This window comes from Pongo abelii, chromosome 23, assembly GCF_028885655.2.
Source record: "Pongo abelii isolate AG06213 chromosome 23, NHGRI_mPonAbe1-v2.0_pri, whole genome shotgun sequence".
Lineage (NCBI taxonomy): Eukaryota > Metazoa > Chordata > Mammalia > Primates > Hominidae > Pongo > Pongo abelii.
Genome location: NC_085929.1, coordinates 27,023,003 through 27,038,007, shown reverse-complemented (window position 1 = coordinate 27,038,007; position 15,005 = coordinate 27,023,003). Strand labels below are relative to the sequence as shown.

Genomic DNA, 15,005 nt, shown 5'->3' with positions numbered 1-15,005 from the left:
ATCACTTGAGCCTGGGAGATCGAGGTCAGTGCTGCAGTGATCTATGATTGTGCCACTGCACTCCAGCCTGGGTAACAGAGTGAGACCCTATCTCAAAAATAATTAATTTATTATACTTTTTTTTTTTTTTTTGAGACAGAGTCTCGCTCTGTCGCCCAGGCTAGAGTGCAGTGGCGCCATCTTGGCTCACTGCAAGCTCCGCCTCCCAGGTTCACGCCATTCTCCTGCCTCAGCCTCCCGAGTAGCTGGGACTATAGGCGCCCGCCACCACGCCCAGCTAATTTTTTTGTATTTTTTAGTAGAGACGGGGTTTCACCCTGTTAGCCAGAGTGGTCTCGATCTCCTGACCTCGTGATCCTCCCCCCTTGGCCTCCCAAAGTGCTGCGATTACAGGCATGAACCACCGTGCCCGGCCAATTTATTATACTTTTAATATACCATTACTTAAATGCCCCTTTCAGGTGGACATTTAGTGTGTTTCTATTTATTTTGCCGTTATAACATTTTTGTGCCTAAATCAGCTTTTTAAAATTTTTTGGATAGATTTCTCAGGGGTGGGATTTTGGGTGAAATATGTGGGGATATTTAGAATTTCTGATGCATATTACCAAATTGCTTTCAAAGAAGTGACAGTTTACAGTCCTGCCTGCTGTGCATGATGTGTCACAGCCCATCCCATTGTGCCCCCCTTGCCTCAAGAGATGGTGTCTTCATCTCTCCCACCTCTCTGTCCGTGGCCCAGTGCCTGGCCCATACTGGGTGCTCATAAGTGTTTGGGGGTAGCAAAGCCCCCGCTTACCACAGGCTCAACATCACTGATGGGAGCTCGACATCCACTGGGGGGTCTGTAAGGATCAGCCTGTCCAGCTGGGCATCGTGCACAAGTTAAACCTTTCGGTTTTTTGAGATGGAGTTTCTTTTTTTTTTTTTTTTTTTTTTTTTTCTTTTATTGTAATTATTATTATTATTATTATTATTATACTTTAGGTTTTATGGTACATGTGCCCAATGTGCAGTAAGTTACATATGTATACATGTGCCATGCTGGTGCACCGCACCCACCAACTCGTCATCTAGCATTAGGTATATCTCCCAATGTTATCCCTCCCCCCTCCCCCCAACCCACAACAGTCCCTGAAGTGTGATGTTCCCCTTCCTGTGTCCATGTGTTCTCATTGTTCAATTCCCACCTATGAGTGAGAATATGCGGTGTTTGGTTTTTTGTTCTTGCGATAGTTTACTGAGAATGATGATTTCCAATTTCATCCATGTCCCTACAAAGGACATGAACTCATCATTTCTTATGGCTGCATAGTATTCCATGGTGTAGATGTGCCACATTTTCTTAATCCAGTCTATCATTGTTGGACATTTGGGTTGGTTCCAAGTCTTTGCTATTGTGAATAATGCGGCAATAAACATACGTGTGCATGTGTCTTTATAGCAGCATGATTTATAGTCCTTTGGGTATATACCCAGTAATGGGATGGCTGGGTCGAATGGAATTTCTAGTTCTAGATCCCTGAGGAATCGCCACACTGACTTCCACAAGGGTTGAACTAGTTTACAGTCCCACCAACAGTGTAAAAGTGTTCCTATTTCTCCACATCCTCTCCAGCACCTGTTGTTTCCTGACTTTTTAATGATCGCCATTCTAACTGGTGTGAGATGGTATCTCATTGTGGTTTTGATTTGCATTTCTCTGATGGCCAGTGATGGTGAGCATTTTTTCATGTGTCTTTTGGCTGCATAAATGTCTTCTTTTGAGAAGTGTCTGTTCATGTCCTTCGCCCACTTTTTGATGGGGTTGTTTGTTTTTTTCTTGTAAATTTGTTGGAGTTCATTGTAGATTCTGGATATTAGCCCTTTGTCAGATGAGTAGGTTGCGAAAATTTTCTCCCATTTTGTAGGTTGCCTGTTCACTCTGATGGTAGTTTCCTTTGCTGTGCAGAAGCTCTTTAGTTTAATTAGATCCCATTTGTCAATTTTGGCTTTTGTTGCCATTGCTTTTGGTGTTTTAGACATGAAGTCCTTGCCCATGCCTATGTCCTGAATGGTATTGCCTAGGTTTTCTTCTAGGGTTTTTATGGTTTTAGGTCTAACATTTAAGTCTTTAATCCATCTTGAATTGATTTTTGTATAAGGTGTAAGGAAGGGATCCAGTTTCAGCTTTCTACATATGGCTAGCCAGTTTTCCCAGCACCATTTATTAAATAGGGAATCCTTTCCCCATTTCTTGTTTTTCTCAGGTTTGTCAAAGATCAGATGGTTGTAGATATGTGGCATTATTTCTGACGGCTCTGTTCTGTTCCATTGATCTATATCTCTGTTTTGGTACCAGTACCATGCTGTTTTGGTTACTGTAGCCTTGTAGTATAGTTTGAAGTCAGGTAGTGTGATGCCTCCAGCTTTGTTCTTTTGGCTTAGGATTGACTTGGCGATGCGGGCTCTTTTTTGATTCCATATGAACTTTAAAGTAGTTTTTTCCAATTCTGTGAAGAAAGTCATTGGTAGCTTGATGGGGATGGCATTGAATCTGTAAATTACCTTGGGAAGGATGGCCATTTTCATGATATTGATTCTTCCTACCCATGAGCATGGAATGTTCTTCCATTTGTTTGTATCCTCTTTTATTTCCTTGAGCAGTGGTTTGTAGTTCTCCTTGAAGAGGTCTTTCACATCCCTTGTAAGTTGGATTCCTAGGTATTTTATTCTCTTTGAAGCAATTGTGAATGGGAGTTCACTCATGATTTGGCTCTCTGTTTGTCTGTTATTGATGTATAAGAATGCTTGTGATTTTTGCACATTGATTTTGTATCCTGAGACTTTGCTGAAGTTGCTTATCAGCTTAAGGAGATTTTGGGCTGAGACAATGGGGTTTTCTAGATATACTATCATGTCATCTGCAAACAGGGACAATTTGACTTCCTCTTTTCCTAATTGAATACCCTTGATTTCCTTCTCCTGCCTAATTGCCCTGGCCAGAACTTCCAACACTATGTTGAATAGAAGTGGCGAGAGAGGGCATCCCTGTCTTGTGCCAGTTTTCAAAGGGAATGCTTTCAGTTTTTGCCCATTCAGTATGATATTGGCTGTGGGTTTGTCATAAATAGCTCTTATTATTTTGAGATACGTCCCATCAATTCCTAATTTATTGAGAGTTTTTAGCATGAAGGGTTGTTGAATTTTGTCAAAGGCCTTTTCTGCATCTATTGAGATAATCATGTGGTTTTTGTCTTTGGTTCTGTTTATATGCTGGATTACATTTATTGATTTGCCTTGTTGCCCAGGCTGGAGTGCAATGGTGTGATCTTGGCTCACTGCAACCTCTGCCTCCTGGGTTCAAGCAGTTCTCCTGCCTCAGTCTCCCGAGTAGCTGGGATTACAGGTGCCTGCCACCATGCCCAGCTGATTTTTTGTATTTTTAGTAGAGATGGGGTTTCACCATGTTGGCCAGGCTGGTCTTGAACTCCTGACCTCAGGTGATCTGCCCACCTCGACCTCCCAAAGTGTTGGGATTACAGGCGTGAGCCACCATGCCTGGCCAAGTTCAACCATTTATACCACTGATGAGTCTCTCCCTGCTTCCCACCAGCATCTGGAGCAGGAACACAGGGACAACAGCCCCTCACCTGCACCCAAGCAACTCTGCTTTACCTGTTACATATATGGGGATTCTGCTGAAGATTACTGTTTGGAAAATTTGTGCTGCCTGGCCCATGAGAGTTCTTGCATTCTCCCTGCCTCCCCAGTGGCATCCCTTCCTCAAGCTCTGGCTTGCATCCATTGTTTGCCTTTCCTGAGTATTTGTTGCCCTCCACAGCGCCAGGCTTAGGACCCAATGCTCTTGTGGCTGGACAGGCTGCCTTCTCTTCTCTCCTGGCTAAGCTTTCCTCAAATGTTAGAAGGAGACCCATGACACCTTCTCTGAGAACTCCACCCCACTGTAACTGTTGCTCATCTGCCTCCAAACTAGACAGGAAGTCCTTCAAGTGCAGGAACAGGGCTTTTTCCTCCCTGGCACAACACCTGGTGCACACTAGGGACTCAGTAAATGAATGGATGGACAATGCTTATTGGCAAAATTATCACTGCTCAGTGTGCCTTTTCCTACCCAGTCTGAGTTTCTGAGAATGCTCTTAGAGAATGAATCTGTGGTTGATTTTACACCTACAGGGCTTAGGGTTTCCTGAGCAAGTAACCTCCTTTCTCCCTCTCTTCTTGGCACATCAGCTCACCCGACGACTGCCGCCCATCAAAGAAGCTAAGCCTCGGTTACAGAAGCTCTTCCGAGACTTCTGGCTGTATTCTGTTCTGATGGGATTCGCTGTGGAGGGCTCAGGTAGGGGGATCATCTCTCTCCCGGGGAAGATGGAGTGCAGAATGAAGGTAAAGGTGAGGTCAGAGTCCACGTAATTATGAATGTGAGCATGTTTAAATGAGTCCACATGCAGCTGCTTCTTTCTGCAAGTATTAGCAAGTGTTACTGTCCCCAGATGTAGTTTAGGGTGCTGAGAATGCCACACACCTTAGGAAAAGTCTGTCCAAGTTAGGTAACAGACTCGTTTCTGTGCCTAGTTTTTGGGATAATTGTCTCAAAGGACCTATGACTATAGAAATTGTCAGTCAACCTCACTGCAGTGCTTTCTGACCAAGGTGATTTCCTCATTTATGTTCACTTTGTTGCAGGACTCTGGCCAGAAGAATGGTACGAGGGGGTCTGTGAAATAGCCACTAAGTCCCCCTTGCTCACCTTTCCCAGCAAGGAGCCACTGAGATCCGTCCTCCAGTATAACTCAGCCATGAAGAATGACACGGTCACCCCCGTAAGGATTCACATGTCATTTTTACCATGCCCTCTATGCCAATTAGGGCAGATCCTTTCATTGCCATTATTAGCACATGTTGCCAGCCACTGGGACCTGTTTGTCCTGGGAGGTGCCCCATGAGCCCTCAGATGTTTCTCTCCCTCCAGGCTGAGCTGAGTGAGCTCCGCAGCACCATCATCAACCTGCTGGACCCCCCTCCCGAGGTGTCCGCACTCATCAACAAGCTGGACTTCGCCATGTCCACCTACCTCCTCTCTGTGTACCGGCTGGAGTACATGAGGTACACGTGCCTTCACCACCACACACATGCACATCCACATTTGAGCAGGGTTTTCATTTTTGTGCCCTGGTAAGCATGAGACTTTTTCAACTTCTCCCAAGACATGCAAACTTTCTGTAAAATCAAGCAAAAACACCCTCTACTTTTCTCGTATGCCCCTCCTTCATGACCACCAGACGCCACGTCTAGTAACACCTCCCAGTATCTAAGCTCCGCATCATCCTCTCTCTCATAGGAAACAGGATTCTGAGCAGTTTCAGTCAGTGTTGTGAACTCAGCCCACGGACTGAGCAAGGTCCTTCTGAGGACCCAGCCTCACTGAGTGTGTGTCTAGGACACTCACTGAGCTGTTTCCCAGGACCATGATTGAGTACAAACAGCAAATGCGACATGGGGTGGGGCCAGCTCCAAAACAATCCTGCATGTGGCCCGATGCTCAGGACACACCTGTGGCCACAGCAGTCCTAACAGTGGTAGTGACACTTAGGATCTACAGCTGTTATCATGTTGACCTCAGAAGTAAGCGTGGACTGAGTGCCTGTGCTGTACCAGGTACTGTGCTGCATTACACATGTTTACGCACTCCCCAACATGCTTGTGAGGTAGGTAGTGTTATACAGACCCACTGTGCTGAGGCCTCAGGCGCCCTGGGACAGCAGCTGAGTACATTGGCTACAAAATGATGATTCCTGTCATCAAGAAAAGGTCAAATTAGACTTAGCTTAAGTCATGAGAGGGATGCAAATAAGTCGTAGTATAATTTCTTTCCCAAATGATTTGAAAAAGATAGTGTTCCTAAAAGAAAGGCTATTTGGAAAACACTGTTTTAGCCTTTCTTTGTTGCCACCAACCCTCTAGTAAAATAGTCCTTGAAAGCTCAATACATAAAAGAAAGGCAGGGTGTTTTGGTTGCATGGGAATGCACCCCACCCTCCTGCTCAGTCTCTTCCTCCCTGCCCTCAGCCCAGGGCTCCACATAGAGCCAAATGTGGAAATCAGTGACCCATTCTCCCCAAGTCCCACAGAGCCAAGGGAGTGTTGACTTTGTTCTTTTTTCATTGTAAGTGTCTTTTATTTTGGCCGGATGTGGTGGCTCACACCTGTAACCCCAGCACTTTAGGAGGCCAAGGCAAGTGGATCACCTGAGGTCAGTAGTTCGAGACCAGCCTTGCCAACGTGGTGAAACCCCGTCTCTACTAAAAATACAAAAATTAGCCAGACGTGGTGGCGGGTGCCTATAGTCCCAGCTCCTCTGGAGGCTGAGGCAGGAGAATGGCATGAACCCAGGAGGTGGAGCTTGCAGTGAGCCGAGATCGCACCACTGCACTCCAGCCTGGGCAACAGAGTGAGACTCCGTCTCAAAAAAAAAAAAAAAAAAAAAGAACAGTACACAAAAATGGCTAGGCACGGCCGGTTGCAGTGTCTCACGCCTGTTATCCCAACACTTTGGGAGGCCGAGGCAGGCAGATCATGAGGTCAGGAGTTCGAGACCAGTCTGACAAACATGGTGAAACCCCATCTCTACTAAAAATATAAAAATTAGCTGGGCGTGGTGGTGCATGCCTGTAGTCCCAGCTACTGAGGAGGCTGAGGCAGGAGAATTGCTTGACCCAGGAGGTGGAGGTTGCAGTGAGCCAAGATGGTGCCACTGCACTGCAGCCTGGGCGACAGAGTGAGACCCCGTCTCAAAAAAACAAATGGCTAAGCAGTGGCTCATGCCTATAATCCCAGCATTTTGAGACGTGGGAGGATCACTTGAGCACGGAAGTTTTGAGCTTGTGCAACAGAGCAAGAACTTGTCTCTACCCCCCGCCAAAAAAAAAAAAAAAAAAACCTAGCCAGTTGTGGTGGCACATGCCTGTAGTCTCAGCTACTCAGGAGACTGAGGCAAGAGGGTTGCTTAAGCCTAGGAAGTTGAGGCTGCAGTAAGCTATGATCAAAGCACTGCACTCCAGCCTGGGCAAAAGACCCTGTCTCAGAAAAACAGAACATTTATACAAAATCTTGCAAAATAAGTAGAGAGAGAAAAAACACTGACCTCACCATCATCCCCTATAGTCTGTTAGTATAGCTGTTTGTAGTCTTTTTTGTAAACAATGTATTTTCAAAGAAAAAACAGCCAAAACAAAACAAGCCAGACCCAAACAGAGCAAAAATATGGCTTTCATCCCAGCATGTATGGCTAGAAGAGGTATCTCCAGACCCTCTCAACCTCATGTGGTTTGAAGGCAGAGCTACCTCTGCCTTTCCCACGAGTATGCCCCTGAGTAGTTTTCTCAGGTTCTCACGACGGGCTCTTAACTGGCAGAGGAAGACTCTAAGACGCAGCCCATAGCAGCTCCTGTGAGCCCACCTTCCACCTCGGGCTGCCTATCAGGCCCTTGAGAGCACTCTGTTAGCATAGAGAGGCAACCTCAAAGCCTTTATTCAGGAACCTGGCTCAGGTTCCCAGCCACTGGGTATTGAGAGAACTTTAAAACCAAGTTAAAGGTGTGTGCACGTGCACACCCGAATGCATGTGCTAAAAGCCACCTGGCCTGCCCTCCTGAGGCTTAACTCTTGACAGGCTGGTGCAGAGGCCAAAAGACATGGCCTGCCGAGCCGCTGCTGCCTTAGTGGAGCCCCTGGAACTCTGAACAGCCCTTCACAGCACCCATGGGACAAGTGCATGTGCTTTTTCCTTTTTCTCCCTTTCCCCCTGAGGTTAAAGATATTTTTTACCATAAAAGAAAAATGTACAGGGTGCATAAAACAAAAAAGAGAAGAGAAAACACTGGAATAGTACAGAAGATACTAAAGATGAAAAAATACAGGTGTCACTTTTGTAGACGTGAATACCTCATTTCTACTGTCCTACTGTTAATGGCCTCTTAATTTTTGTCTAGAAATTTTCTGTGCATAGGCAAGCATGCATAGCCTACACATACACATGCAAAGACAGGCCTTTAGGAAACCTGTCAGTGGGATCATGCTGGACATGTGTTCCCTGCACCTTGCTTTTTTCTGTTAATAGTATGTCTCGGACTTTTTTTGTAACAGCACACATAGAGAGCTACCTCTCGTTTGGTGGCTGCATGATGTGTCATCAAATGGGTATACTTTGGCTTATCTGCCCAGTCTTCTATTGATGGGCATTCAGAGTCTTTCCGTTTTGGATAATGCAGTCAGTGCTGTTAGGAGAATCCTTGCGCATGTAACCCTTAAGATATATCCTAATGGTGGGGCTGCTGGAGTGAAAAATATGGGAATGTATAATAGATGGTGCACATCACCCTCCAAAAAGTCCACGTCAATGTGCGCCCTTATGCATGGCAGAGGGCAAATGTTCTTCACATCCTTACCACTTATGGGCAGTGTCAAATCTGTGATAGGGAGGGCCCAGATTTTTCAAAATTTATTTAAAGCTGTTTTCTTCTTAGGGTACTGCGTTCAACAGATCCTGATCGCTTCCAGGTAATGTTCTGCTACTTTGAGGATAAAGCTATTCAGAAAGACAAATCTGGTAAGCTCATTATTATGGTGCTTTCATGATGAATTGAGCTTTAATACGATAAAAAGGAGTACTACTTCCTCTTTTCTGTCTACATGTAGAAAATGTTTTATGAAGTTAAATACTGCATCAGAAAGATCAGTATAAAACATATAGCCTTCAAATATACGCCTTAATGGTTCTGCCACTGGTGCAAGGGCCCCGAACAGAAGGATGGTCATTCTAGCCCACTATCTATGCTCAAGTGTGCTCCAGCACTCATCTAGAGGGACCAGGGCTCCTCGGATGGTCACTGATGGACCTGCAGCATCTTGCTGTTGCCAGAGAGCAGTCATGGTTTTTAAACGTCAGGAGCAGGAAACACAGTAGCTCGTGCCTGTAGTCCCAAGTTACTCGGGAGTCTGAGTGGGAGGATCGCTTGAGCCCAGGAGTTCAAGGTTACAGTGAGCTATGATCATGTCACTTGCATTCCAGATGCAACTTGTCATCAGACCCTGAGTGCACAGAGGGCCTCATCTGTTACCAGCCCTAGCCCAGAAGACCAGCTCCTAGGAAGACAGAGAAATGGTGGAAACTGTAGGAAGGCATAAAAATGTTAAAATTATCAAAACCCTATGAAGACAAAGCTAAGATAAGAATAAAAAGGAGAGATGGAAACTGGGAAGGGTACCAGGAGACCCTCTGGATTGATGGAAGTGTCCTCTAGATTGTTTGGGTAGTGGTCCCGTGAGTGTATACAGTTGTTAAGTCATGGAATTGAGCACATAGAGCTGTGGATTTTATTATATGCAAATTATACCTCAATTTTTTTAAATTGCAAAAGGCTAATATTAGTTTTACAAAAATGTATTTAGCCAATAAAAAGAGATATTAAAATAGAGACAACAAAGGAAAAAGTTAAATGCTGCATATAAGCACTTTTTGGCCAGTTTTAGTGTAAGGGCACTAAGAAGTCTGATTTATAAGGTGTTTAAAATCAAAAATTTAAAATATGCTGAAATGTTAGACCTAAGTTTTAATTAAATGCTTAGAATAATTTGATTATTTTTGTAATTATGATGAAATCATGTTTAAATATGCAAGGGAATTGGGGAGAATCCACAAATTTTGATTAACTATATGAATAAATTATTTGAGGCATGCTTATTGATAAATTCTTGAGATTGACAAATTTAGTATTAATGAAGTACAACTAGCAGTGTGTAGTCCTTTCCGCACCAGAAGCCGTTGATAGGTTGATGAATCCATCAACTTGTTCTTGCTTATGGAGAAATTATTTCCGATACTTCTTGTACCATTTTTTCTTTTGTTGAAAAATCGGGCTGGGCACAGTGGCTCACAGCTGAAATCCCAGCACTTTGGGAGGCTGAGGCAGGTGGATCACCTGAGGTCAGGAGTTTGAGACCAGCCTGGCCAACATAGTGAAACCCCATCTCTACTAAAAATAAAAAAATTGGCTGGGTGCAGTGGCTCACGCCTGTAATCCCAGCACTTTTTGAGAGGCTGAGGCGGGCAGATCACAAGGTCAGGAGATCAAGACCATCCTGGCTAACACGTTGAAACCCCGTTTCTACTAAAAATACAAAAAATTAGCCGGGCGTGGTGGCAGGCGCCTGTAGTCCCAGCTACTCGGGAGGCTGAGGCAGGAGAATGGCATGAACCTGGGAGGTGGAGCTTGCAGTGAGTGGAGATCGCGCAGCTGTACTCCAGCCTGGGTGACAGAGTGAGGCTCTGTCTCAAAAATAAATAAGTAAATAAATAAATAAGCCGAGCGTGGTGGTGCACGCCTGTAGTCCCAGCTGCTTGGGAGGCTGAAGCAGGAGAATTGCTTGAACCTGGGAGGCAGAGGTTGAGGTGAGCCGAGATCGTGCCTCAGCACTCTAGCCTGGGTGACAGAGAGACTCTGTCTCAAAAAAAAAAAAAAAGAAAAAGAAAAATCAGTGCTTCAAGAAATGTTTTTTAAAAATCACCCCAAGCCAGGCGCAGTGGCTTACACCTGTAATCCCAATACTTTGGGAGGCCAACCCAAGTGGATTACTTGAGGCCAGGAGTTTAAGACCAGCCTGGGCTATATAGCAATACCCCATCTGTACAAAAAATATAATTAGCTGGGCATGGTGGAACATGCCTGTCGTCCTAGCTAGTCTGGGGGCTGAGGCAGGGGGATCCCTTGAGCCCAGTTCAAGGTTGAAGTGAGCCAGGATCGCATCATTGCACTCCAGCCTAGGTGACGGAGCAAGACCCTGTCTCTTAAAAAACAAACAAACAAAATGCCCCAGGGGCTCTGAGATACTGCTTCAAGTGAGACTCTTCTAGTAAGTCCTTTGCGGAGCACTTCACACTGCTGTACAACAGTCAGTAAGTCAGGTGCATGAATTTATTTTTGCAGCTGGGAGCCAGTGGAGTTGGCAAGGAAAGACTGAGGGTTCTGGAAGCTCCCCCTTCTGGCAGTAAGGGGAGGACTGGAGTGAGCAAGGAACCCATTTGACGCCAGGGATGGAAGGTACAGGCAGGCAGTTTCTACAGAGAAGCCTCTTCCAGAGGGGATGTCAGACACAGGGCGGGGTGGGGGCCACACTCCCATGTGAGAGTCTCACACACATGCCCCAGGACCATATAAGAGAGATGCTGTCAAGCTCTGGCTGAACTGTTCATTGATCTGTTCCCCTCATCCGTCCACCTTGCATTTGTCCATGTAGCAGCAGATTTTGTGCTAGACCAGGGGTGTCCAATTTTTTGGCTTCCCTGAGCCACATTGGAAGAAAAAGAATTGTCCTGAGCCACACATAAAACACACTAATCGATAGCTAATGAGCAAAAAAAAAAAAAAAAAAAGAAAAGAAAAATCACACACAAAAAAATCTTACAATGTTTTAAGACATTTAAGACACAGAATCTCATGGGTTTTTTTTTTTTTTTTTTTGAGATAGAGTCTGGCTCTGTTGCCCAAGCTGGAGTGCAGTGGAGCGATCTCAGCTCACTGCAAGCTCCGCCTCCCAGGTTCATGCCATTCTCCTGCCTCAGCCTCCCAAGTAGCTGGGACTACAGGCGCCCACCACCACGCCCAGCTAATTTTTTGTATTTTTAGTAGAGACGGGGTTTCACTGTGTTAGCCAGAATGGTCTCGACCTCCTGACCTCGTGATCCACCCACCTTGGCCTCCCAAAGTGCAGGGATTACAGGCGTGAGCCACCGCGCCCAGCCCAGAATCTCATAATGTTTAAGTTTATGAATTTGTATTGGGCCACATTCAAAGCCATCCTGGGCTGCATGTGGACTGTGGATTGGAAAAGCTTGTGGTAGACAATTGGCCCACCCTGCGATTCTTTGGTTCTAGGAGAGAGACTAAGCAACAACAAAATTGAAACTGCCAACCTCTAGGAGAATTAAGCACCTAGCACATTATTCAGACAAGACCTGAGAAGACAAAAAAAGGAAGAAAAAGGCTGGGTGCGGTAGCTCACGCCTGTAATCCCAGCACTCTGGGAGGCTGAAGTGGGTGGATCACTTGATGTCAGGAGTTCGAGACCAGCCTGGCCAACATGGTGAAACCCCATCTCTACTAAAAATACAAAAATTAGCCAGGTGCGGTGGCATGTGCCTGTAGCCCCGGCTACTTGGGAGGCTGAGGCAGGAGAATCACTTGAACCTGGGAGGCAGAGGTTGCAGTGAGCTGAGATCACACCACACACTCCAGCCTGGGAGACAGAGTGAGACTCCATCTCAAAAAAAAAAAGGAAGAAGGAGAACCTAGCAGATTTTGCCAGCCTTCTAGAGAATATTCATAAACCGAATCAGATCCCTTTCTGAAGTGAGATGTCTCATTCGCCCTTCTTTGTGAGCTCTGTTTTTCTGTTCCTGTGACATCAGAGGACATTAAATTGTTCCGGTGGACTGATTGTTCCTCCTCACCTTAATTCAAAATAAAGCAATTTTCATTTTTGCAGTACATTGTACTCTTCCACATGGTTTCAAGCTGATTATTTTTGTTCTGAGCGTGGCACTTAGCCAGTAAATGTACAGCTATTGAGTTTACATCCCTCTTATATTTTCCCTCTAAAACATGAAAGATAAGAAGGAAATGTCTTTGGAGACATATATTATTCTTGAATTTTCAGAACCTACCAGGAGGAGAGGGTATATGAAATATCTAGCAGCCTCACTAAAGTGGGGACTTCTGCCTGCTCTCTGCAGCCTCTGTATGTTCTCGGCTGCACAGGAACGTGAGGGCAGGAACCTGCTGCTCACCTGCCCACCATCCTGTGAGTCAGTTCACCAGTAATCCAGAGCTAAACTAAGGGGTTTAGAGGAGAATGGCCTTTTTAAAGTAAAAATCTTACTTACCTTAGGGCCGGGTGTGGTAGCTCACACCTATAATCTCAGCACTTTGGGAGCCGAGGCAGGTGGATCACTTGAGGTCAGGAGTTTGAGACCAGCCTGGCCAACATGATGAAACCCCATCTCTACTAAAAATACAAAAATTAGCTGGGTGTGGTGGCAGGTGACTGTAATCCCAGCTACTTGGGAAGCTGAGGCAGGAGAATCACTTGAACCTGGGAGGCAGAGGTTGGAGTGAGCCGAGATCACACCACTGCGCTCCAGCCCTGGCAACAGCAAGACTACGTCTCAAAAAAAAATTTTTTTTTAATCTCCTTAGATGCTACTACATGATATTGATTGGCATCTGGTGACTATCTGATTATCAGGAATTTACAGTTTCAGTTTCCAAAGAACTATATGAAAAAACTATTATACTACTCCGGGCGCGGTGGCTCACGCCTATAATCCCAGCACTTTGGGAGGCCAAGGCGGGTGGATCACTTGAGGTCAGGAGTTTGAGACCAGCCTGACCAACACGGAGAAACCCCATCTCTACTAAAAATACAAAATTAGCCCTGCGTAGTGGCGCATGCCTGTAATCCCACCTACTTGGGAGGCTGAGACAGGAGAATTGCTTGAATCTGAGAATGCAACCCGTCGGAGGTTGCAGTGAGCTGAGATCGCGCCACTGCGCTCCAGCCTGGGCGATGAGTGAAACTCCGTCTCAAAAAATTAAAAAAAAAAAAAACTATTATACTAAACACATGGCCCAAAATAAGATTTCACCCACCCAACCCAGCCTCTTAAGAAAGCAGCCTCTCACTACCCTTGAGCATCTGTCCAGGTCACACTGATAACTTTTCAAATTGCTGAGGTCCCGCTTACCCTCATAACAGATAACTATGAAAGGCCTCTTTATGTCTCAGGCTCCATGCTGGGCGTGAGGTGCAAAGCTAATAGCACCTGCCTTGTCTCTCTGCCTGGAGGCAGAAGGCAGACCCGGCATGTAGTCATGCAAATTAAAAACACTGGATAGAGAAACAGCATTATGGAGTGTGAATTGGCATTTTATTACAGTTTCTTCATCTGCACTGTGATGATCACTGTGTTCTGTTGCTTTTTTTCTTTTTCTTTTTTTTTTTTTTTTTTTTGTGACAGTGTGTCGCTCTGTCACCCATCCTAGAGTGCAGTGGCACAATCTCAGCTCCCTGCAGCCTCCACCTCCCAGGCTCAAGTGATTCTCGTGCCCCAGCCTCCTAAGTAGCTGGAATTAACAGGTGTGCACCACCACACCCAGCTAATTTTTGTATTTTTAGTAGAGACGGGGTTTCATGTTGGCTAGGCTGGTCTCAAACTCCTGACCTCAAGTGATCCACCCGCCTCAGCCTCCCAAAGTGCTGGGATTACAGGCATGAGCCACTGTGCCCAGCCCATTCTGTTGCCTTTTACAGCCTACTTGGCACCTCTGTAACAATGAGCATATCCGGTGCTCAGATCTTGGTTTCTAAATAGTATTCTCCGATAAAAGGAACCAGGGCTCCATGGAGAAATGGTTGATTCTAGGGAGGCCTGTACAGGATGAGCCTGGGGCACCTTGTTGCACCAGAAAGTAAGGATACGCCAAGAAAGAAGAAGACAAGACAAGACATGGGGCCTGTCCGAATGACACAGGAGCCAACCTGAAAGAGCTCTGAGTGGCCAAAGCTGGAATGATTTGAATAGAATTAATAGTATTGGATTATAACCCAACGAATAAACATCCACTGTTCTGTAATGCTTAGACTACTGAATAAATAAAAAATGGGGAAAAAGGCTGAACCTTCCTTACAGAATTCCAGTTACTATTAATAAAAATAGAAGAGGCTGGGCACGGTGGCTCATGCCTGTAATCCTAGCATTTTGGGAGGCCAAGGCAGGAGGACTGCTTGAGCCCAGGAGATCAAGACCAGCCTAGGCAACAAAGCGATACCCTGTCCCTAAAAAATAAATTTTTGTTTTGTTTTGTTTTGAGATGGAGTCTCACTCTGTCACCCAGGCTGGAGTGCAGTGGCATGATCTCAGCTCACTGCAACCTCTGCCTCCCGGG

General features: G+C 45.5%; 1 protein-coding gene across 2 annotated transcripts in view; it reads left to right on the top strand.

Annotated features, from left to right (window-relative positions):
• PI4KA (phosphatidylinositol 4-kinase alpha) overlaps window positions 1–15,005 on the top strand; it is a 155,162-nt gene that overhangs the window by 92,852 nt on the left and 47,305 nt on the right. For both annotated transcript variants that reach the window (XM_024240188.3, XM_054543085.2), the window contains exons 20-23: window positions 4,234–4,342; window positions 4,690–4,826; window positions 4,976–5,109; window positions 8,529–8,611. In XM_024240188.3, the coding sequence (XP_024095956.3) occupies window positions 4,234–4,342; window positions 4,690–4,826; window positions 4,976–5,109; window positions 8,529–8,611 (463 nt within the window). The remainder of the gene's footprint in view (window positions 1–4,233; window positions 4,343–4,689; window positions 4,827–4,975; window positions 5,110–8,528; window positions 8,612–15,005) is intronic.